Raw genomic sequence first — 24,278 nt, forward strand, 5'->3', positions numbered from 1 at the left:
ACAAGTATTTCTCTGTATCACCTTATGCTACAGACTGTGTTAGGTACTGGAGGTAAGAGTCTTAGCCAAAACAGAGTCTTGTGTCAGAGGAATAGATGTGTAAAGCAAAGGCAGATTTGCAGTGAGAAATGTGGAGGGACAGCCACGGTGCGGGACGGCCGATCGAGCAGGAGGCTCTTTCTACCTGCTGCTTCTCTCTGTGGTCTGCAAGGGGACACTCAGGACCAGGGAGTGGGTGGGGTCCCAGGAGCCAAGGTAGGAGATTCTTTGCACTATAGAGAGGGATCGGTGGTGCCAGGCAGTGCCCAGAGCTGAGAAGGATGTGGAGCGAAAGGACGTTCAATAGCTTTGTCTGGAGAGAAGTGCGGTCCTGAAGTGCCGTGCAGGTGAGCCGGCATCTTTGTTCGCATGTGCTGAGAAGTTAGTGTACTGTTACGGGGTGAGAGTTAAGGCTTCCATGTTTAGGTACTTGAGATTTCTTTTGCTGGGATGACTATAGTTGATGCTAAAGAACATACTCTAGTTTGTCTTTAGGTTGCTTTGGGGAAAATGGGACAATAGTCAGGATCACATGGGCTGGGTTCAAGCCTTGGCTCCACCGCCTGCTGGCTCATGATTGTGGGCACTTTTGCTTGACCTTTCAGTGCCTCAGTCTCCTCATCCGTAAACTCTTACCCCGGAAGACTAAATGAAGGAATACCTTCCTTGCAGGACTAAGAACGATAATGAGTGCGTGGAATGTACTTAGCAGTGGGCCAGGCCCGGTATTCAATAAGTATTTGTTATTGCTACTCTCATCTTATCCCTGTTACGGCCAGAATGTTCTCTGCCTTCCCTGTTTCCCTCTCCCAGAGCAGCTGGAACTGGGGACTGGTTAAGAACAAATCATCATGCTGACTGAAACGACCCTGACTCTTGTATGCCCATTTCATGACTCTTCTGTTAGAGTAAATGCAGGGTTCCCCTTGTATTGATTTGCTTCCAATTGTGTCCTTTGGCACAATTAACAAACTAAAATGGTTGTTGTTGTTTTAGCTCCATGAAAGCGGTTACGATGCTGGCAAAGCCCTGCAGCGCCTGGTGAAGAAGCCTGTGCCCAAGCTGATCGAGAAGAGCTGGACAGAGGACGAAGTGGTGAGCTCAGCGGGGGGCTGCTTCGGGGCCTGGGGCGTCGGGGACTTGCTGGTCGCTGTTGCACAAGTCCAGTCATGGGTGCAGACTGTCCATCCACGGCATCGTCAGTCACGGGAAGGGGCCGTTGAGCCTCAACGCTGAACGGGAAGGCTTGGTTTTAGTGAGCGTTGGTTCTGTAGGTCATGGGAGAGATCTTCCCAGGTTCATGGAAGGGCAGAAGGAATGAACAGCTGCTCTTTTAAAAAGTTAGTTTTGGTTGGTTGGTTTGTTTTGGGTGCAGGCTTGATTTTGATACCTCCCTATATTAAAACACAGTCAAGTGAGGCTGGTAACTTGCTTTTGTTTTGAAGGCTGGCAGGATCCCTGACCCTCTAAGGGACATCTGTCGAGATCAGGAAGCACAGATTTGATTAAATAAATACAGTGGCTTTTATATATTCATTCTGCTAGGATGGCCCATCAGAGGAGGTGGGGAGATAGATATGTACCCACAAATACAGATTTTCAAACCTGTGGATTTTTATCCCAGCAGAAAGTGTTCTCATGAAACTCCATCCCCTGTCTCATGACTTTCAAAAGGAATTATGGTAAAAAACAGAGATTTCATGAGGGAGGGTATAGCTCAGTGGTGAAGCGCGTGCTTAGCATGCATGAGGTCCTGGGTTCCATCCCCAGTACCTCCATTAACAAAAATCAATTAATTTTTGTTTTTTTCAGAAGACTTAAAAGATTTCTCGTGCTTTTGCAAACACAGTTTCAGGATGAGTGTTAGGCTTGACGTTTGCCCTTTAAGGTGAATGGAATTGAGATGAAGGCCAGCACTGGCACACGTATTGAGTGATTGTAAGTTCCTCACCTGTATTTAAAAATACGCTAAGAAAGAGTGTTCAGAAATTGTACAGCCGTCCGGATCCTGCTCTTTTTTCCTGCAGCGTCTATTGAGTGTTATTAAGTGCCAAGTGGGGTGCTCGGAGGCCTCTAGGGGAACACCCGGGCCCACCTCAGGAGGCTCACGATTTAGGAGGGGAGACCTGTGCACATCAGTGTGTGTCCAGTGGCGGTGCCCGCGTTGCGGAGAGCCGAGTAGGGCGACGAGGATGGGGACGGACTGGGCGGGTGCTGCCTTTTGTAAGGAGGCTTGGGAAGGGCCTGGTAAGTACTGCTGGCGCAGAGACCTTAGTGACGTGAGGTGGCAAGCCTTTTGGACGTCAGAGGCCTAAAGCAAGTTTAAGAGCTAAGCAGGAATGTGTCCGAGAGGAGGGCAGTAGGAGAGGCGGGTTGAGGGGGAGGGTCCTGCAGGGGCAGAGCCTGGTGGTCTGAGAACTGAGGTCAAGGCCTTGCTGTTTGCTCTGCGGGAGCAGCTTCTGAGCAGAGGACAGTCTGCCGGGGGGCTCTCTCTGGCCACTGTTTCAGGTGTGGGCTTTGGAGGCTATTGTGAGAGTCCAGTCCCGAGACTGGTGGTTGAGTAGCAGGACCGCAGTGGTGTGGGAAGCGGTGAGCTCCGGGACGTGCACTGAGCAGAGCCGGGATGAACTGGCTGTGGATGAGCGCGGGGAGCTGAGAGCGATGGGGAGACCGGGAGGCAGAGGGGAGGCACTGGAATGGTCCTGGAAGGCTGGGTGTTAGAGTGCTCTTTCCCTGCTCCCCTAAGACTCCTGAGTTTATCAGACTTAGGATGATGCTGATGTTGCTGTTTTGAGATTTAAAATGTTAAAACCTTACATGATTAATGAAGAGAGAGAAACATCTCAAACACTTGTTGTTTCAGATAGTGGCCAAAGTGAAAATGTCACACTCAGTTGTTTTGAAAATCATGTTGATGTTGTTTTCCACCGTAGGCTTGTTTATGTAGGAAGGAGGTAAGAGTTTTGATAGATACAAATAAAAAATTCTGCAAAAACCCTTTGTGGACAAATGACATAAGAGGATGAAAAGGGAGGGACGGACGTGGCCAGTGTGGCCCGTTGCGGTCCTTGTCCCTGCGGACGTGCCTGGCTGCTGCTTCTTAGTCTCTCTCTCCTTCAGTGCGGCTCTGTTTCCTTTTGGTCTCTCCTTGTCTTCCGTCTTCCTGTGCCTCCCCCATCGTCCCTCCCTTTTCAGTCCTGCCTCCCGGGCTGGCGGCTGGCTCCTCAACAGCCAGGGCGCTCTCTCCTCTCTGTTCATCTCTCCCTTGACCTTTCATTCCCTCTGGAGTTTTCAGATTCCGGCGTAAAGAAAGCTCTTTCTGCTTGAAAGAAAACCGGCTTCCTTTCCCTGTGGCACTTGCTTGCTTTGGGTGCAGTGTGGACTGTGTCCCTGCTGCTGCTTTTTGGGGACTTTTAGGGAACAGTAGGGTGGAAATGGGGAGGGGGCTTACACATCAGGAAGAGCCCAGCTTAACTCTGAAAAATGAGATGACTCCAAAGTGCTGCCCATTCTGAGTCCCGGATGATTCATAACTGGGTAAATCCTTGTCAGTTTGGGCTCATTTTTGTCATGTTTGCTTCTTGTTTTAGTGGAAGCTATGAGAAATATTTTGGCAGCCATCCAGCCCTTGCAGAGCCCAGAGATCAAAGGGTTCCCATATTCATGCAAAGTTAAGCCTCACTTTCTCAAATCCCAAAAGTGAATGAGAGAGTGATTGAATAATTGATAGGCTGAAGGAAGCTTCAGATAAATGTGTCCAGATCAAATATTTGAATCATTTTATGTGGTAACAGGGCACATAAATCAAAAAGACTCTTCACCTTAGCCTGATTTGGGCTGTGGGTAAACACCTGCTCTGTGCATGTGGCCCCCTTCTGTTCAGTTTCCCACATTTTCTCACCCCAGGAATCACGAGAATAAGCAAAATAAATATTTCCCAACTCAAATAAATACATGGACCTCTTTTTTTCCCTCTCAGTTTTCTGTATACTTGAACATTCTGATTATTTTTAAACTTCATTGTCCCCAGTATATCAGTTTGATACAACTACCCAACTTCTGATCTGACTACAATTTTGATGAACTTGCTTTCCTTTAATGTAAATTGAGCCCTTCATGTAGGTTGGTTGCAGAACGAGCACCTGGTGGTGTGCATCCCTTGCTGTGCTGTGAGCAGGCAGCCGGTACCTCCTGGCTCTGTAGATCCTCTGCTCCATGAGCAGACTAATGTCTCTTGCCAACCCAGGCCCTAACCAGCCTCAAGGCTTAGTGCAGTTTCTGGCAGAGAGCTTCCTGTCCTGAGCTGAGTCTCCTATTTGCATCCTTTACTGGCGGCTTATCCTTTGCCTCCTCGTGCAGCTTTGTGCTGCCATCACTAGCCCTTGGTTCCTCACAGTCTTTATGTCTGTGTTGATCTCCCTCTTAGTTTGTGAACTTATTAAGAGTGAGGACTTTTTAATGGTGAGAATAATATGTCTACCTATGAGGGACTTGAGGAATATTGACAACTCTTTATTCAAGATTATTGTTTTTAAAGATTCTTCACTATAACTGACATCATCCTAATTCCAGCATTTTTAAACTTATAATGGTTAATAGTTATGCATCAGCATCAAAGAGGAAAACTTCTACATGCATCCAGTGCTAACCTTGGAAGTTTTGCTTTAGAAAAAGTTCCCAAATTATGACTGATAATGTCGCTCAGCCTCTTCTTCCTAGGTCTTTCAGATGATCATGAATTCTTGAGCTCTTAGGCCTCAGAGTCACACAATAGGAGGCCTTTCATTTCACACTTTCTCTCAGTAATACTGTGTGTGTAGATATGGTATTTCTTATTGAAGTTGCTTTGGAGCTGAGGTAGCTTACATTTTGTTGAACTGAAAGCCAGATTTGTGCCAGTTTCTATCAAATTCTAGGCCAGACAGTGATAAATGAACTCTGCTTTAGTGGAGAGACTGTGAGAAACACCTTGGTAACTAGCTCATAGCAAAGTCTTTCAGGCTAAATAAACCAGGACAGATCAGAGAAGCATTTTTGCTTCAATTCATGAAGCGTATTGCATACCATGGTATGGGCAAGGATGGAGCCAAAGGAAGCGGCTGGCTGCTGCGTTGGATAGTACACTGATGGTGAGCCAGTTTCACCTGCATTATGCTGAAAATACTGTTCTTTTTCAGGAAGCCATCCAAATAAGTAGAACTTAAAAAGAGAAAGAGGTGGAAAATACAGATCAGAACTTAAAAAACAAAAAGAAAAAAACCCCCCTAGATTATTAGGTTTTTAATTAAACATGATAAACACATTTAAATATAACACAAAGGCCCCAGGCTGAACTGCACCTAATCGAAACAGATTAAGTCACCCTTCCATGCTTGGACAGTTATTAATTCTGTTTATTTATGCATGCAAGCTGAAGGTAGCATTTGCTGCTGTTGTGTTGTTGCTTATTGCGCTGGGATTCCATTGCTGCTTGATGCTGTGCTCTTAATTAGCATTCAGCTGTTGATTATGGAAATGCTGGGGATGCTAATTGAATTCTTTTTAAAATTCAGGGCCTGCATTTTCCTTGTGGAGTTTGGCCTGACTTGCAAGGTTGTAAGATTGGGTGCTTCACTGAGCTGTGCATTTCACCCTTTGCTTCCCATCCACTTGGCTCTGTTTGTTTTGGAAATTATTTTCACATTATGTTAGCTTTCAGCAAAACTCCAGGTGTTGCGTAAGGTAGAGGTTTTGTTGCTTCTGATATCCCTACAGAGTGTTTCCATTTCATCTGGAGTAACTAACTTTTGTCTTGAAATATGTTTCCCTTTAATATTTAATATTTCATACCGATTTTGATGTAATACATTGAGATGAGCAGCCTAGATACAAATAACCTCTGAAATTTGTATCCAACAGTATTTAATCTGTGGTGGTGATAAACCTTAATTGGCCACATACATGGATTTACAAATTCATAAATTTTAAAACATCTGAGCCATCCTTCAATTTAAAGCTCAGTTTACCATAAATATAAATGAAAGTCCTTCTTTCAAAATTGACATGACAGGGCAAACTAATTTTCTGAATGTCTATAATCCAATGAACCAGTGTGGCCGGCCAAGGAATCACTCAACACCGGGACACATGCAGCTCTTTCCACAGTCTTCTCCGGCAGCATCTTCACATGCCTTTGTTACGCCCTTTTTGGGATGCATGCTCAAGAAAACATTGTTTTCATTGTTCACTCTCTTCAGGCCAGGCATCTGGATGTGCTAGAAGACAGAGCTGCTTAGTGGGGCAAAAATACAATGACTTTTATTTACTGTTTGTGTGGCAGCTGCAGAAAATGGAATTCACAGCAAAACCAAAGTTAAGGTCCTCTAGCAGCAGGTGGTGGTAGAGGGGAAAGCGCGGGGTGGGGGCGGTCTCCACAGCCTGCAGTGATCAGCATGTGAATTTCAAGACGTCCATAATCTTGGTGTTTAGTTTTAAATTTTATATATTCAGCATAGGGGAAGGCTTAGTTTTATGATATTTATTTTAGGAATGGTCAGATTTCCTGAGTTGTTGAGCATTTTATGTGGTCATTCAAAAAATGTTGATGATAAGAGGGTCCTGTAGGTCATTTAATATAAATCCATCCCTTTTCCTCTTTTTTTTTTTTTTTGTAAATTTTGTATGAATTTTCCCTCTTGTTGGAACATTATTATAAAATATTAAAGGGGAGTTGAATCCTCACCACCATCTCACAGTTTCCTGGTTTCATACTGTCTTCAGAGCACTTTACCTCATGTACATAAGTCGTTTTATGTTATTGTAAACTTATGTAAATTGAATCATAACATTAGAATTCTCACTTCCTAAAGAAGTCTTAATTGGAAAACTTTTACAGTTTGCTTAGAACCCAAAATATAGACATACTATATTTGGTGCAACACATAGTATGTACTTAGTAAATTTTAAATTGAATCAAAGTAGATTCTTCTCTCTACTGATTACCCCTCCTGTAATTTTAAACTAAACTGATACTGTTTCTTATGAATTGCTTAATTCTTAGATATGAGAGTAGAAAAAATAAGAGAAATATAAATACTGACATATTTCTTGCATGTAAGTAATATACACGTTGCTCATTCCTGTTTGTATTCTTATTATGGTGCATGGTAAAAGTCAGTCGTTAATATTAGAAAAGGAAAAGGTAGATTCAGGTAAAATTTGCCTAATGTTTCAGGTATTAATGAAACAGAACTATTTTTTTCCTGTAATTGACTCCTAGCAGCCTTTGAATCAAACCCTTGTTTAAGGAAGTCGATTGTGTGAATAGAGTGGAGTTTATTGTCAAGTCCTTTTGGAAATGAGACATCAAATTAAAAATCAATTATATGTGCAGAAAAGTTAGTGTAAGGCAATCAATTCTGTCAACTAGTTTGGAGAAAGATTCTACTGTGTAACAGGCTGTAAAGAGAAACGTACTTTAGAAACCTTTAGTAAATGAAATAGACCAAGCATTAGAAGGGGAGAGATATTTCAAAAATTTATTTCAGTACTTCATGCAGTAGAAGTTGGCCTCTGGGTTAAATCTACAAATTCAGCCATGACCTTGCCTTTCACATACATGGCTTTATTGCTTTCTAGGCTTCCTCTGTGTACTGTGGTCAGAGTTAGTACGCCTGTTTCTCTCTTTCTTTTTAAACGTCATTCTTTTTTTCCATTGTCTTTAACCAATATGTTTTTAAGTTCTTTTCCTCAAGCCCTAATTTTAGGTGGTTTGTGGGGGGCGGGGGGTTGTTTTGTTTAGGAAGCCAACAGTAAATTGTGCCATTCTTTGGGGCTCCATGTCTCTGTGTCTATTTGCATGTTCAAGCATGTGTCCGTGTTCAGGCCTTGGGGGCGTGGAGAACAGAGCAGAGATCTGGGAACTAACCCCATGTTGAAAATAAGCACACCCTAAATTATTCCTCGCTGCTCAGGATAATCTTTTAAAATCAAAGAGTAATTTTTATGGGACATTTTTCATTTTTGCTTGAAGTGGGGGAATGTTGGGGAGAGTCTTCAGCTTGAAAGATTAATAAATATGAGAGCAGTGGGTTATTGAAAACATGTTTTCCGTCTCATTTTCAAGGGCGTGTGAAAAAAAAAAATGGAGATAGCGTACACTTTGAGCCACTCTCGATCATCTTTCTCTGTTCACTTAAAAAATGAGAACAAGGCACAAGGGGACTTGAGAGATTGCATTTGTCCCCCCGTAGACAAAGTGGTTATTCTATAAATGAAGAGGATGGAAAACCCTCTCCTACTGCAGTTTCTTAGCAACAGAACTGGAGTCAGCTTTAACATGTACGCATGGAGCACTCTGCGTATAGTGACATTGGGGCCTTACATTTTCACAGCTGAAACATCCTGTGTTAGCCTGGTAACAAGAATTCAGGGCTGGGGGTAGGAAACAAGAAGTGAGGGGAAAAAAAATAGGAAACCTACAATGAGGAGAAGTAAGTCATTTAAGGCTGTCTCCTCTCTCCTGGCATGCTTGTATCTTGAATCTAAAGTCTCTCTTAGGTAGAAGTAGTCATGGCCTCGGTAGCCCCCTAATTGCTGCGTTCATGGAGTGCCAGCCTGGCTTTTCTTATTTCCTAGTAGTGTTTTGTTCTTCTCCTACTACCCTGCCTGCTGTTAAGTGACACTTATGACTGATGTTTGAGCTCTTGTTCTAGGATATTTTTCCAGAGTATATGTATATGGGTAAATTCCAGCATGTTTTCCACACGTATGAAGCAAGGTACTGAGGTGTTAGGGAGCAGAATATGTTTGGTGGTCGTGAGGAAGGAAGACAGTCTGCAGTTGGCCTCACCAGCTCAGCGCCCAGGCCCAGGTCTGTCTGTGCAGCTTTGCATTTCTGGAGTTCCATGCTGGGGCTTGGCAGATGGCAGGTGAGCAGGAAGATAGGATGGCTCCATCACAGTGTTTACCAGGATACTTACTCGGATTTTAGATTACGGGTTGAAACTCTTCATTTATATCATAAATGTCTGTAGAGCACCGGCAGTCCGCCTGGCACCATGTTATGTGCTGGTGGTACAGCAGTGAACGAAACAGACAGAAACCCCTGTCCTCGTGGAGCTGACGGTCTAGTGGGGGAGACAGATGAAAACAAGACGGCTGAGTGACGTACAGCGTGTCGGCTAAGTGCTAGTCTCATATCCCCGGAATGAAGCCCAGGGACCGGAGCACAGCTGATTGTCAGAGAGCGTTGTTTGCGTTTGCCTGGGTTGATTGGAAGAGAAACCTCATGGAGGCGGTTTCCCCTCAGCTCTTCGGATCACTTCAGTGGAATTAGCCAGTTTGGCTGAGCCCGTACACTGATGCAATCAAGGAGGGCCTCTCCTTCGACCTGCTCAGGGCAAGTGCCCATTATGGCTCCAGCAGGATTAACTGGTCACTCCCCTCTTCTCTTCTTCTCAGTAGCTTCCCTTGGAAGGAGCAACCAACCCCCTCCAGTTGTCTGGTTTTATTTTCTAGACTCCAGTTTTAAAAAGCCCATTCTTTGCCAGTGTCACTTAATACTTACTGATCTGTGTGTGAGCTGTTCTGCTGCGAGAGAGTGAGTGATGGGGGGAGAGCACGAGGAAGGGTCAGTAGAGAGCCCAGTGTGAAGCTGGTCACTCCGACTAGCCTACCTTCCCACCAACCCGTCCCTCTTCCCAAAGCAGAATGACCAGTTTGCTCATCTCTTTCTTAAGGGTGCCTGGTTATCTTGGGCAGTCTTTTTTTTATGACTGTGAGATGTGGATAATACATTTTCCTCTCAAGTTTCCTCTAAACCTCCAGTGTGCTCCCACTGTCCGGTCACTTTTGGAATGTTTTCTTCCCTTGCAAAGGGCTGGATCCCATGTAGTTAATCCCAGCAGTAGGAAACCAAAAAACTATCACATAAAAATACCAAAGAACTAATAAGGAGGAGGCCAGGAAAGTTGTAAGTGAAAGAAACAGAAAGTAAGAGAATTGAGCAGAATGACTAAAATCACATCATGTTGCCCAAGGGCTAAAAAGTCAACAACACTGACTTCAGATATATGTCTAGCGCTGTTTTTATTAAAGTATATACTCTGTCAGTCTTGATTATTTTATTAAATGATCAGAAATTATGACCCCCGAGAACAGCAGGAAGATCTCTGCTCTGAAAAGGGGAGGCGGCCCTGGACACGCTGAGTCACTGCTGCTTTGCTGCTGTGCCCCGTGTCCTGCATGGCTGTGCCGTCCAAGTGACACAGGAAAATGTGGGGCGAGAGGAGGGCCACGTCTCAGGTCTCAGTTGAGTCTCTGGGACACGCCCCACCAAGTGTGGATCCTTGACTTCGTGCGGGAAAAAAATTCAAGAGCTAGCCACAGTTGAGTAAAAGTAGATTTATTTAGAAAGATACATACTCCATAGACTGCAGGCTGACTTGGAAGGCGAGGGAGCAAGAGGCCACCAGGCGTGGGGTGGGTGTTTAGTTTAAGGTAAAAGTAGGTACACACTCCATAGACTGAATGCGGTCCCTCTCACTCAGAGGGCAGAGAGGCCTCGAGGTATAGGGGTGGTTAGATTTTAGGGGCTCGGTAACTTCATATGCTAACAAGTGGGAGGATTATCCCAACTACTTTGGGAAAGGGACAGGGATTCCCAGGAATTCCTCCACCGCCCACTTTCTGACCTTTTAAGGTCGGCCTCGGAACTGTCCTGGCGCCTGTGGGAGTGCCAGTCACCGGTCTAGGGTATTACAGTGAGCGTGTAATGAAGCTCAAGGTCTATTGGGAGTTGAATCTCTGCCATCTTGGTGCTAACTGCTGTGTCATTCCTTGAATGGCTGTGCCCTACCCCCTTCCTTACTGTCTCAGGAGAACATAGAGTGCACAGTGGAAACACAGGCCACTGGAGCTCTGGGGAGGGAAAGGAGATGGGGTCAAGCTCGTTGTTGGGGGGGAGGCGCGGAGGGGCCACCATCAAGAGGAGGCCTGGAGGTTTGAGAGAGAACGCAGACCTGAGGGCCAGAGGGCCTGACAATCCTCAGACCGACAGCACCTTTAAGACCTCAAGGAAGTTGGGTCCCCCCTTGGGTCTTAGCTTTCTTGTCTGAGAAATAAAAGAAGGAAGAGGGAAAGGACGAACCTTGTGATGGCTGGCAGGTGTGTTTGACGAGGAATTTGGACCTGATGCCAGTCTCGGCCTGCTGCCCACCCCCACCCTTTTCCTTCCCAAGTGAAAAGTTAGCAGGTATTTTGCCTAAAGTGAATGGAATCACCTCTGTTTAAGACATCTGGGGGAAAAGGGGTGGGAAGGGATAAAGTGGGAGTTCCAGATGTGCAAATACTAACTACTTTATATAAAATAGATAAAAAACAAACTTCTGTATAGCACAGGGAACTATATTCAATATCTTGTAAAGATAACAAAAAAATATGAAAACAAAACAAAGCAAAAAAAGAAGTCTGAAAACATGGACACCTGTACACTCACGTGTCCTTTTAGTATTAAGAGTTCTTGGTTTCTCCTTGCAGCTGATTTGTAGGTTTTGACTATAAATGTATTTATTTATTTTATTTTTCTCATCTTTTACATCAGCAATAATGTTTTATTACTGTTTTTAGAACCTAGAACTGTAGAGATGCACTTTAACGAGAATCGCAGGCCCTGCCGGGTGGGAGGGAAGGACCACCGTCTTCAGCGGCTCTGCTTTATGTTACTTCAGCTCCTCTCCTCCTCCTTGCAGCCCTGCATCTTCTCTGGGAACCTCTGTTGCTGAATCTGTCGGGGTGTCACACATTTGCTAATAAGCTGCTTTCCAAATAGGCATGGTCAGCCTAAATTAATCATTTTCTTTATGTAGGGCCTCTAAGTTTTAGGCAGATGATGTAAGCAAGCTTGGTTATCCATTTGAAAGGAAAGTTTTAGAAAATGAATTTAACAAGGTCTTATGAAGCATAAATTTGGGGAACCAGTTGACTCGGACCAAAACCCATCTAACGTTAATCTCAAAACAGAGAAGCTTCGCTTGTAGAAGGCGCTGGGCTCTTGGTGCCTCTGCTCCCAGCCGAGCACCACTTGGGACTCTTGATGCCGTTGATCAAAGCTGTTTGAAACTCTTGAAGCAGCTTAAAGAGTGGGATAGACTCCGAATGTTTGGTATCTTCCCTCTCAGTTCAGTCTGTGGAAATGACATTCTCCAATCTTTTAGCAATAACAAAACTTAGAAATTTATTTTCAGATCATCCTTTGGGATTGCCCAACTTCTTTGTCAGCTTCCCAAGTTTTTGACCTCAGAGCAGCCTGACCTTGGTTGGTTGTTTTCCTCCTTAGAACACTCTGACTTTCTAATCGGCTCACATTTTTCCTCCCTCCCTCCCTCCTTCTGCCCCTCACCTGCCTCCTTTCTTTAAAACTCATGTCAAACATTCCAAGGATTCAATTAGATTATCTTGCTTTTAGGCAGACTTTCAGATGGATCATTCAGTTACTCACACATTTAGAGGAGTCAGTCAGTAAGCATCACACCATATTATCCTCCACTGGCTTGAAATATCTTTAGGCAGCCAAGAATTCCATCATTACGAGGATGTGCATATGTAGGAGAGGCCCCCTCCTTCAGACGGATGTCTTCACCAGAGGGTGGTGGGTTCTCGGAGCGCAGAACCAAACATCATTGTCAGTCTCTAGATGACCAACTTTAGATTCTCCTTAGATAATACGATGCAGGGAATAAGCGAGAGGAAGGGCTGCTTCTTCACCTTGTGTTGAATTTAATTCACTGCATGTCCCTAGCTGCTCTGTGCAGGGCTCTGCTGGGTGCTGGTGAAACCCCTCCAGCGTCCGCTGTTCACTGTCATTGTTCTTCCTCAAGCTGAATCTTGGGTTCCCACTGTTGTTTGTTTGTTCTTCTGTTATTCAAGTGATGTGTTTTGTATTTAGCTTAGTTTTTTAGAAACAGGGTTTAAAAACAATGCTGATTTCTTTATCCAAAAGGAAGGGAACTTCTTGCTGACTTTAGACAAATGAACGTCATCTGTTCTTTAACTGCTAAGATCTCTGCAGGAGTCACCACTAACCTTGATAATTGCCTGGCAGTGTGGCATCCTTGACTGATTTTGGCAGTGGGTGAAAATGAGCACTTGAGTTGGATGTTGCCGCTGCAGGCAGCCTAGCGAGGAAGTAGCAGCCGCACATGGAAAGCCCTTTTTGAGTGCCTCTTCTTCCCCCGGCAGTGTGCTCTGGTCTAGAGGGGCTGGAGGGGTGACCTGGCTGCTTTTTCTGCTCTCCGACAGGGGGTCGGGAAGGACTCTGAGGGGGAAGTGTTATTTCAGAGGAACCCTGAAGGGTGGGTAGGGTTGCACCGGGCACAGCTGACAGAGGTTCATGGAAGAACAAAGGCATAAAAGATCGTGGGTGGGTGGTTAGGAGCCGGTTGCCCAGTTTGAAGGAAGCTGTGGGTATAGGATACCTGATTTAAAGCTACCCAGTCTTTATGGGAAGAGAAGTTTATGTTTAATTGAATAGGAAATAAGGAATAATTATGTATGTTTGGATGTGGGGAGTGATGGGGCTGGGACCGTCATTGACGATGAGTCTGGCAGTAATGGGATGATGAATTGAAGTGTGTAGAGGAAAGAGTCCTGGCTCTGAAACCTGGCTACACATTAGAATCACCTGGAGAACTTGAAAATGCCCCACGCCCAGGCTGCACTGCACCCAGCTGGATCAGACTCTGGGGTGGCACCCAGGTGTCCATGTTCCTGGCTCTGAGAACTGTGGGTCTGGGTAAGGACTGTGGTCCTAGTTAGAGATGTCGAGGGCTCTGTGTTTATAGCAGTAGTTCTCAACCTTGGCACACACTGGAATCACACAGGGAACTTTAACACACATAGACACAGACAGTGGAGTCTTGGGTCCCACCCCGGAGACTGATTTAATTCACCTGGGCTATAGCCAGGACTTTGGGGTTCTCTGTACACTCTAGGTTGAGAAGAACTGAGGTAGAGGTGGTGAGAAGCAAGAGGAGGGACTGACATTGAGAGGCCGTATGGAAATACAGGAAGACTTTTACTATGTGCCAGGTGCTGTTCTGGGCACTTGACGTGAATTGACTCATTTATTGGCATTCTACAAACGAAGAAGCCGCGTCATACACAGGTCGGAGTACTTTCCTGAAGTCACAGACAGATTGGCAGAGCCTGCTTTTCAACCTGGCCTCCGGGTTTCAGAGCCCAGCTCCCAACTTACTACACTGCATGGCCTCTCTAGAGAAGCCTAGCTGAGTGGAGGTGGGAAGCAAGAAGCAGCGGAGAGATGCCCTTCAGATTCTGTGTTTTGGGAGAAGGGAGGAGGCGGATGGTACTGTAATCAAGTTGTGAAACCAGAAGCATTTGCTTTAGGGAAGGAGAGAGTTTATGTTGAATTTGAAGTAACTGTGCAAGATGCAGGTGGGTATTGTGGACAGAAATGAGGGTCTGAAGATAGGAAAGCTTTCTGGTTTGCAGAGAAAGTTCACAGTTGAGGAAACTGGGCTTGAAGAGGTTAATTAGCGTGCTGAGGATATCCGAACTGGTAATTGGCAGAGCCAGGATCTGATGAGGCTGCCAGGGAACACAGTGCCGAGGGAGAAGAGGCTCTTGGGGGATTTTCATGTCAAGGGGCAGAAGGACGGACAGAGTGATGAAGCCACTTGGTATGAAGTCAGAAAAGGAATAGCTCAAAAGGCAGGAGAAAGACTGGGGTTCTGTGTTGTTCAATTTGTTAAACATTATGCTTAACTTAATAGGGAATGAGGGGTAGTTAGTATTTTTTAATGTGGACATGATAGGACTGGGTCTGTGCTTGACATAACTTAATTGCAAGGTTGGGGTCAGAAGTTGGTCCAAGGTCAGGATGCTGAGGCATGTCTAGTAGTGTTGACTGCGTTGCTGACGTAACCGAGGGTGAGTCCCAGGCTGCCTACGGGGCTTGGGGAACCAGGACAGAGACGATAGAGGAGTTGAGGAGCTGGAGGCCACAGTCAAGAAGAAGAGATTTTGTGGGATTCATAGTGGCTGTGCAGTAGTAAATAAAAGAAAATTTCTAGTTTTAGCTCTTAGATTGTTTTACAGATGTCCAGTCATAAGTGGATGGCTAGGGGCCAGGGTACATAGCTCAAGGGGTAGAGTGCGTATTTAGCATGCACGAGGTCCTGGGTTCAGTCCCCAGTATCTCCTCTAAAAATAAATAAATGAACCTAATTACCTCCCCTCCCAACACCCCACCCCCCAAAAAAGTTAAGTGGATGGCTAGTTTGGAAAAAACGGGGGCACCAAGAATTGTGGTTGCAGGGGAAGGGTATAGCTCAGTGGTAGAGCGTGTGCTTAGCATGCACAAGGTTCTGGGTTCAATTCCCAGTACCTCCATTTAAAAGGGGGTGGGGAATATAGCTTGGTGGTAGAGCACGTGCTTGGTATGCACGAGGTCCTGGGTTCAATCCCCAGTGCCTCTTTTAAGGAGGGAAAAAAGAATTGCAGTTGCAAACAGAATATTAGAAGGGCTGTGGGCAAGATTTTTCACATTCCTGAGTGTGCTGTCAGAAGATGGGGCTGAGAAAGGGACTTTTAGCCAGATGTAGGTCACTGATTAAGGGGGAGGCTGGCTTGCCTTGGTTGGTTGATGTTATGGTGAGGAAAAGCAGCTGGAGGTGGTAGATGATGTGGTCAGACAGGGCTGTCCCTTTTGGAGTTGCAGAGTGGACCCAGAACTGAACTCCTGGCACTGTATTTGGAGGGATTGAGAGGGATGTTGTGTGGGTCTTAAAGTGAGGATGCTGAGGGAGGGGGCTTTGAGTATCAGGGCATTTGGAGAGCAGAGAGAGGGAGAGAGAAGATGGTAGGTCTCTGGGGGACATGGTATCAGGAAGTTGTTGGGGTGAGATGCCTGGTCAGAAGCAGTGATGGGGGTGAGGTGACGGGGAGGGTGGGAGGGAAGTTGGTGCTGGTGGTGATCATTCTGGGGCCAATGGGCAGAGAAATGAGTTGGCCCCTCACTACTCTGCAGGATGATGGGCTTCTCGAGGGCCAGTGTGTGTCTCCCAGGGCCCTCCTGTCAGTGGGGCTCAGTATGTGGCAAACTAAATTGAATTAAAGATGGAGGCAAGTGGTGAGAAGGCAAGATTTGTGAATTGAAAAATATTTAGAATTTCAGATGGCAGATTGGAACGTCAGCTCCAGAATGTATTGTGCTTTTTTTGTTTCCTTGTTCACTCAGCAAATATTAGGCTGTGTACTAGGCACTGTCCAAGCTCTGGAGAGAGAAATGCCAGTGGACGCTCTGTTCTCATGGAGCTTGCGTTCTGGTAGGGAACAAGGACAAACACGTTAACACAGGTAAGGTAGTTCAGGTGGGCGCTGTGGAGAAGACAAACCTGCTGCTCTCGGCTCTGAGCAGGGCGGGTGGCTGCTCGCTGCATAGCCCCTCTGGGCAGGCGGTGCCTCGGGCAGTTTAGGTCAGTTCATCAAGAGCGACAGAGGCTTCTCTAATAATCCAAGTTACTTGACCCCCATCCGGTGATCTTTGGGATCATGTCTTCATTGTGTATCAACTGGTCCTTACAGAACCACATAAATGCCTTGAGGACTCAGGAACTTCTGAGAGCTTAGGACTGGGTTTGGCTGGAGGGAGCGGTGGGAACGTTGCTGTGGAAGGAAGGCGGTGCAGCTCTTTCCCGTCAAGCCGTTGCTCGTGTCTTGCATAGACACGCATTTCTTAGTATGGAGGCCATGAGAACAGGGTGTTTTTAAATGCCAGAAAGAGTCTAAACCTTTTTCATGGCTTTTTGGATTGTGGTTAGGACTAGAAGACAAGGGTCTGGCTCTTGTTCAAACTTTCTCTGATAATCCTGCAGTGGCTTTGGATTTACATTCTCTCTGGTCGGGAGAGAGAGGGTGGGGAGAAGTTGTGCCTGATCCCCAAAGAGGGCTCTGTCTAGCCTTTGGGCTTCCTTTCAGGTGTCACTATGGTTTCCTTTTTATGGATGCTTCTTCAATATGATAAGTTTTATCAAGCAGGACTTAAAGAAAAAAAAAACACATGAAGGAGCTTGATGAGTAAAAAAGATGTATTTCCTTATTATATAGAACACTTCTTTCATCCTTTATTAGGCCATGAGAATTTTTGTTCCCACTGTCAGTTGTCCTAGACGATGTTGAGAAGGTCCCACCACCCTGCCTGCCTGTAGCCGGAGCAGCCGTGTCTTCTGCGGCCTGGGAGAGGCTATGAACGCTGACCCCGGGTCCCAGCGCTGTCCCCAAATTAACCAGCGGAAAGAACCCACTGCTGGTGAGCGAGAGTTCCCTGAATGTTTGCTGCCACTGTGTCCTGTTATTTTTTTGGTTTGTGATTTGGTCAAAAACAGGAAACTCTAGTTTCTCATCAGTATTTCTTATCCTACCTCCTACCTCCACTTCTGCTGTTCTCAGATAACTCCCCATCTATCTGTAGAAGACCACCTATTGTGACATAAAGTTTGGTGGAAAAAAACAAAAGTGTTGGTAAGCCTGCTTCTGGTTGAGTCTGTGTCTCAGACCAGGTTTTGAACCCTGGGCAAGTCATTGGTCTTCTCTAAAAAATTAGAGTGGTAACTAAATGATGAGGCCCCTTCTCGCCCTGAAAGGCTTAGGTACTGATAATAGGATTTGTCACTGAAGAAACATTTATTAAATGCCCGACTTACTTGTGCGAAGGACTCTTCCAGGGGCCCCAGACAGGACCTCCCCACCTCAAGGAGATAGGTTCTAATGGCAGTGGTGGTCGTGGTGCCCCAAACCCGGTGCCTGGCCGAATGTGGGAGATTCCAGGGTGGGGCGCACAGAAGGGTGGGAGGACGCGGAGGACGACAGAGCCCAGGCATGAGCTAGCAAGCGTGCTTGTTCAGAGTCACACCAGTGGGCAGTGAAGACACTCAGGAGTCCAAGCCGGACAGTTCAGTGCGAGATCAGCTCCGTGGCAATGTCGCACAGGATCCCTGACAGAGGGTCAGGGTGGAGATGTGGAGGGGGGGAACGCAGGCCAGCGGGGGCAGTGGCGGGGACAGTGGTGGCCGGCGCACGGCACGGGTGCCACCCCCTTCCTTCTTCTTGCCTTTCTCGCAGACATTGTTTAACACAGCACTGTCTACCCCTGAACTGAAATGAAACTCAGAATCTATTTTTTCTTAATATATTTTTATTGAAGTATAGTCTGTTTACAATGTTGTGTTAACTTCTGGTGTACAGCACAATGCTTTAGTCATACAGGATCATTCATGTATTTGTTTTCATATTCTTTTTCACCATAAGTTACTATAAGATGTCGAATGTAGTTCCCTGTGTTAATACAGTATGAACTTATTGTTTATTGGATTTTGTGAGGAATCCTCCTGTATTTAGAAGCGAGAGACACCCTGTCAGAGTTCAGCAGGTGTTCTGTGTAATTCAAGGGGTCTGTAGATATAATTCTTGGTGTATTTGTGGGAGAGGGCGAGCTGTGAGTCTCTCTACCCAGCCATTGTGGCTCAGCACCCCCCTCAGAATCCATTTTAACCCAGCTTCTCATCCAGGCACTTGTGCAGGGTGGGCGCTAGGGCCAGAGTGATAGCTGGAGGTCCCGGCGCACTTTAACTGCATGCTGAGGAGTGTGAGCTCTTTATTCTGAAACAGAGAAGTGCCATACTCGGTGCTGGCATTCTAAGAAAGGATGACCTTTATTTACATCAATGGAACAGCAGTTACACAGTGTAGGGTCTTCAGTGGTGCCATCTTTCTGGGGTCTAGAAAGTTTTTAATAAGCCTAGTTTGACTCTGTTAGGTAAAACCAGAGTCTCATAAATCTAGCTGAGTTGTGGAAGCATGGTTGTCCTCCCCAAGAATTCCTGTCTTTTTTTAGGTACAAAGTTAAAGAAAAGATTTCCCCATAAAGCCTCTATAAAAGTTTTGCTTATTAAAAAGATACATACTCCCTCCCGAGTTTAAATTGGCATACACTTTTTTCATCATAAGGATGTAATTTCTAATACATCATGGATACTGTCATTTGAAAATAAAAGTGTCCTATCACTCTTTTAAACACATCCAGTGCATTTTGAATGCCATTGTGATTTATACCCATTATCTATTTTATTTTATTTTATTTTATTTTATTTTATTTTATTTTATTTTATTTTTTAACACCTTTATTGTGGTATGATTCCTGTATGGTAAACTACACATATTTCAGATGAAAAATTTGATGAATTTTGATAGATGTATACACCAATGAAGCCACCACCATAATCAAGATAGCTGACGTTTCCATCACTCCCCAAGAGGTGCAGATCTCAAACTCCCAATTTATCCCTTCTCACCCTGTTTTCTCCCTGGTAACCGTAAGTTTATTCTCTATGTCTGTAAGTCTGTTTCTGTTTTGTAGATAAGTTCATTTGTGTCCTTTTTAAAATATTACACATATAAGTAATATCATATGGTATTTTTCTTTCTCTTTCTGGGTAGTATTCCATTGTATTATGTATGTGTACGTACACACACACACACACACAGCCTCTTCTTTATCCAGTCTTCTGTCATTAGACATTTAGGTTGCTTTCATGTCTTGACTGATGCTACTGTGAACATTGGGGGGTGTGTATATTTTCAAATTAAAATTTTCTCCAGATGTATGTCCAGGAGTGGGATTGCTGGATCATATGGTAAGTTAATTTTAGTTTTTTAACGAACCTCCATATTGGTTTCCATAGTGGCTACACCAGTTTACATTCCCACCAACAGTGTAGGAGAGACCTATTATCTATTTTAAAAATACATGAATGGGTTCCTTTTTAGCAGTAATATTTTACAGTTTATCTCCCTGCTTTAACTTATATACATAGTAACTTTTCAGTCTAGTTCCCTGTAGACTTTATTCCTGATGTAAAGTATTTGGCGCTTGAGAGTCTATTGTCAGATCAGTCTTTTCCACTCCCTGCAACAGAAGTGTGTGTATCAGTCATGCATGCTTGTTACTTCCTTTAGCAGTAAAGCTCTAAGTGTTAAAAAAAAAAAATCCTTTCTGATTATCTTATCATAATAATTATTAGTGCAAGTTAATCAAAACAAGGTATAAATGTTGATAAAATTTTACTTTTGTTTAATGTTTATTGGAAATTAGATGAGTCATTTTTAAAAGCACATTAGTTCTTTTTTTCATTGAAATATAGTCAATTTACAATGTTGTGTTAAGGTCTAATGTACAACATAGTGATTCATTTATATATATATATATATTCCTTCTCATATTCTTTTTCACTTTAGGCCGTTACAGAGTATTGAATATAGTTCCTTTAAACACATTAGTTCTTGGATCAGTATTACTTATTGTTAGAATGAGGCCATGTTCTGCATCAATTTATTTCTTTAAAAAATTTTTTTTTATTATTTTGCATCAATTTTATTCCAGCTCTACTTATTTGTAGATGTAAGTGCTCAGAAATAGATAGGAATGATAGTTTTGTCACTCGGTTATTAAATTCCTTGCATAATCAAAAAATATAATTTATCATCAGGCATGATTTTCAGTAAACTATCAGATGACACCTCCACTTGATCTTCCCTCAATTTTGTTGAAAGAATTGGAAAGTACCTGACTTGCATGAGGCTTCCTATTGTGACCTTAGAGTTAGTCACTGTGTCAACATGAACATTAGTGTCTTGAATTGACCCTTTGTTTGGTGCCTGGAGTTTCTGCATCAGGGGCAGTGCCGCCTAGGAGCATTCCAGACTGGAGAGAGGAGTGCCTCTTGTGTGTGTAGAGGGAGGAGGGTGATTGCGAAAGGGAAGGTGGGGGAGGACAGCTGCGCCCTCCCTGCGGGGTGTGTTCTCAGGCAGGTGAATTTTAGCAAAGAAAATACGTGAAAGTTGAAGGTTTGGAAAGGAATTCTTTGAAAACTATTTGAGTCCATGTACTCTTAAGAAAGTCTTTTCATGTCTGCCACCCTAGTTTGCAGACCATGGACCCACAAATCTTGTTCGCCAGGCCCACTTATGGGCGCTGGGAAAAACCAGAGAAGATCAGGCCCTGGTAGGATCTGGGCTGGCTGGGTGGAGAGGGCAGCCTGGGAGCCTTACAAACATCTTCCAGGATTCAGTCGGTCAGCCATAGGCATTATACATGGCTTTGGTGATTAAAGGATGAATAAATTACTGCCCTTGCCCTCCAGGAGTTTATAATCTGAGCTCATATTATAAAACAAAACAAAACAGCACCCCCCCCCAAAAATGACAGAAGTCAAAATCCTCTACGAGATCTTGTTTAATAAGTTAAAATAAGTTATTAAATGTTTGCATTTTTTAATGTTTTGATAACTAGATTTCAATATAACTGGTTTCCTTTGTAATCTCATTATATTTTAGTCATTTAAAAACCATTTTTAGAAGAGGTTAGGCTTTACCAGACTGCCAAAAGGGCCATGGCTCAAAAAAGATGAACTGTGGTCTGAGTGCTGGCCTCTTCCAAATACCACATAGTTTCCAAAGAGCCCTAGACGACCATTTCAATGAAGTGGTTTCATGGAAGGACGCCACCTAGACATTATGCTGGGTAGGACTGTGGTTACTGGCTTGGGGCATGCCCCAGAGATGTGTAAAATGTTGCATTAGACTATCAGACTCAGACCTGGATTAGTCGGCCCTCCCCATCTGCAGATTCTGCATCTGTGGATTCAGCCAACTATAGATGGAAAATATTCAGGGAAAGAAAATTCTAGTAAGTTCCAGAAAGCCAAACTTGAATTTGCTGCACAGCAGCAACTATTTACATAGCATTTACATTATATTAGGTATTGTAAGTAATCTAGAGATGATTTAAAATGTGCATAAGTTATATGCAAATACTCTGCCATTTTATATAAGGGACTTGAGCATCCGTGGATTTTGGTGTCCTGGGGACTCCTGGAACCAGTCCTCTCCAGATACTGAGGAACAGCTGTATTATCAAGCATTATCTGAAGGATATTAGTCTCTCTTGTAATTCAGTTTACTGTCAAGCATTAGGGAATCATCCCCAGAATCGCCAGGGGGGCATGGTTCTCAAGGGTCATTGGCGCCCCCCCGCCCCCGCACCTTCCACCTTAAGAAATCGAGTGAGGGAGAAAACTGTCATTGACTCTAGATTGCGTTTGGTAACAGTTGAGTGTGTTCTTGGTTTTATCATTAAGTAATCTGAACCCATGGCTTCTTGGTTATTGTTTGGTTTGTTTCTTTAACATCTCAATATTCATTACTTTCTTCCCAGCATTTTCTTAGGCAAGTGATTGGCTCCACGCACCAGGTCCCCTGACTTGAAGCTGCAGAGCTGCATTTAGATCAGGTTTCTTGCATGCTGCTGACTTTATCTCATTTACAGTATCAGATTTCTGTTGCCATACACTGTGTGATCTGGGCCTCCCCACAGCTTTTTAACAATTAGTAAGCGAGCAGGAAGTGTGTTTTTATTACAGTTGCCTTTTGAGTTTGATTTTACAATCGTGTAGTGTTTGGCCGAGAGCAGAGGTGGGGAAGTGGCCCTCTGAAACACATTTTTGACAGAGAGAAGTCTGTTGTTTCAGCCGCTTGGCTATCTGTCAGCAGTTCTCAGACTTCCCCCTTGTGCTGGTTGCCTGGCAACCTGGGGCTGGAGCAATCAAACCGTGGCCAGTGCTTTTCCAAGCCCAGATTGGGAGATGATTTATTGGTGGAACTGTAAGCACAGTAAACCCAGGCCTCAGAAATGGACCTTTTTTTCCTCTCTCTTTTTTAAACCAGTTTATAAAAACCACATCAAGAAAAAATAAGAGGGAAAGAATATCGACTGGAGGATTTTGTAGCAAAAATTTTAAAGAATAAAATTGAGGCCTATAGTGAGCTTGTTATTACGTGTCTATCCACATGTGTATAGGATGATATTTTTACTTATGTGGATTATTACCCTTTTTCCCTTTTATTTTACTGGAACACTCAGCATTGTAAAAGTTAGTGCTTTTTTTGGGTAAATTAGGATACTTGGGATGTCATCTTACCATGAGAAACCTAGCCCAGGAAATGTTCATGCCTCGCCTGGGGTCATCGGTGAAGCTTTGGTAGAATCAGGCACAGAACCAGAGCCCAGCTTTGCTGATGCCTGTGTCCATATTCTGGATTTAATGCAGTAAGCATACAATGCTGATTGCTCTTCTCCCTATGTTTCAAAATTAGCTGAAAACTCCAAAGACCCTGCATTACTGTGTGCTGTGTTAAGGGTGCTTAAATGGTCTTCCCCTGCATATGTGTGTGGAGTCGGTGTGGGCAAGGGAATGCTGTCCTTGTAGGACAGATCAATTCTGAACTTTCAGATTCTTACTACTTTCTGCTTCTGCCTCCCCTACCCCCAGTGTATAATTATAACTTTTTAACTTTGAAAATTATCCCATATTGATTAATGTTTGCTATAGAAGTGAGTTTTAAAGCTCTTTTGGCGGGGAGAGTATAGCTCAGTTGGTAGAGCACGGGCTTAGCATGCACAGGGTCCTGGGTTCAATCCCCAGCACCTCCATCAAAAATAAATAAATAAAAACTTGACTCCCCTGCCCCCCAGAAGCTCTTTTTGAGGATCCTCCTGCATAGAGTCTCAAATACACCCTCCAGTATTGCAAATGAGGAATATTTTGGGAGGCATTCTGCATGGGGGGGGGGGAGGGGACAGAAGAGCCTCAGCCTGATTTAGCAGGCTAAGCATTTCCTAAGCATTTCTTTTTGTAAAATTTTAAGGAAATACTTTGAAGCTGAGATTCCACTCTGCATGCTGCCCAGAGTATCCAACTGTGTATGTAAATGCACTATTACTATATTTGTATTCCTTATAAATATACAGATCGAATCTGTTTGTATGTGTAATTTACACACAGCTGTGTTCATGCTCCCTTAATACCAATATTTTCAGCAAGAGTGAGGTATCCTGGGAGTGCTGTTTCAAACAAAAGCCAGCAGAGCAGCCTCAAGGCAGGGCCATTATCAGCCCCTGATGTGGAAAACACACACACACACACACAGACACACACACACACACAGACACACAGACACACACACACACACACCCTCCCTCCCTCTCTCTCTCTCTCTCTCTCTCTCTCTCTCTCTCTCTCTCTCTCTCTCGATGGGTGTCCCGCATGGGGGTAATATGAGACCGAAAGGGTCCCTGTCATACAAAGGGAACAGTGGTCAGACAGGGATCTGCCTTATAACCATGT

General features: G+C 44.4%; 1 protein-coding gene and 1 non-coding gene across 4 annotated transcripts in view; both read left to right on the forward strand.

Annotated features, from left to right (window-relative positions):
- The window catches only part of RERE (arginine-glutamic acid dipeptide repeats), a 269,676-nt gene that overhangs the window by 179,323 nt on the left and 66,075 nt on the right, over positions 1 to 24,278 (forward strand). For all 3 annotated transcript variants that reach the window (XM_031463992.2, XM_064494092.1, XM_031463994.2), the window contains one exon: positions 1,036 to 1,134. In XM_031463992.2, coding sequence (XP_031319852.1) covers positions 1,036 to 1,134 — 99 coding nt within the window. The remainder of the gene's footprint in view (positions 1 to 1,035; positions 1,135 to 24,278) is intronic.
- TRNAT-GGU (transfer RNA threonine (anticodon GGU)) lies at positions 15,444 to 15,515 on the forward strand. The gene has a single exon. It is a non-coding gene; the product is annotated as a tRNA-Thr (tRNA).

Source organism: Camelus dromedarius, chromosome 14, assembly GCF_036321535.1.
Source record: "Camelus dromedarius isolate mCamDro1 chromosome 14, mCamDro1.pat, whole genome shotgun sequence".
NCBI lineage: Eukaryota > Metazoa > Chordata > Mammalia > Artiodactyla > Camelidae > Camelus > Camelus dromedarius.